General features: G+C 58.9%; 1 protein-coding gene across 1 annotated transcript in view; it reads right to left on the reverse strand.

The window, feature by feature from the left end:
• The window catches only part of PEMT (phosphatidylethanolamine N-methyltransferase), a 40,711-nt gene extending 39,966 nt beyond the window's left edge, over positions 1-745 (reverse strand). The window contains exon 1 of the mRNA XM_009635313.2: positions 644-745. Coding sequence (XP_009633608.1) covers positions 644-736 — 93 coding nt within the window. The 5' untranslated portion in view covers positions 737-745. The remainder of the gene's footprint in view (positions 1-643) is intronic.
• Between the last annotated feature and the right edge of the window lie 14 nt (positions 746-759).

The following is a 759-nucleotide window of genomic DNA, read 5'->3' on the forward strand; positions in this document are numbered from 1 at the left end:
AGCGGATGATCCGGCACCCCCAGGGACAGCGAGCATCACCTGTGCACTGGTATCCCCGCTCCTGCTTAGGGCTGGCTTGCTGCCAGCTCTGCAGCTCTGTGCCAGGCTTTGCAGCACGATGGAGGGGGACATTCTTCAGGTTAACTTTTGGCTGGCTGTTTTTGCTGCCTGCCATCCACACACAACCAGCTGTCAACGTATTTCAAGGGCAAGCAGTGGGCAACGTATCCAGTGCAGCCCCCCACCGGGTGTTAATGCCATTTATGCCCAGTCCCAGTGGTGACCAGTGCCTGGCTGCTGGGGTGGGAGGTGTGGCAGGAGGTGGCTGAAGGATGGGTTTGATTGCTTTGCCCCCTCTCCCAAGCTCAGCTCCTAATTCCTTCTGCATCCCACGCCGGCTCTCACCTTCACCTCCTCTGTGACACCCGTCACAGCCACCCCCAGCCCCAGGAGTTCTCTCTGCAGCCCAGCTCCCTGCTCACCCACTTCTAACGCCCAATACCTGAGCACCGTTTGCCCCACCCAGCCCAGCAGCCTTCCCCAAAAAAGGTTTTTCCTCCAGTGCAGCCCAAAGGAGATCCCCCTGTAGCTGGCAAAGGAAGGCTAAAAAGAACGGGGCAGGCGGCATGCAGGCAGCTCTTACCACATTCCAGAAGAGCGGGTTGAAGGCAATGGAGAGGACAGCCACAATGAAGCCATAGTTGGTCACGTCCACGTAGCTGAAGAGCCGTGCCATGGCTGTCACATCCACCTGGGGGG

Source organism: Egretta garzetta, unplaced genomic scaffold (assembly GCF_000687185.1).
Source record: "Egretta garzetta isolate BGI_Z169 unplaced genomic scaffold, ASM68718v1 scaffold83, whole genome shotgun sequence".
Lineage (NCBI taxonomy): Eukaryota > Metazoa > Chordata > Aves > Pelecaniformes > Ardeidae > Egretta > Egretta garzetta.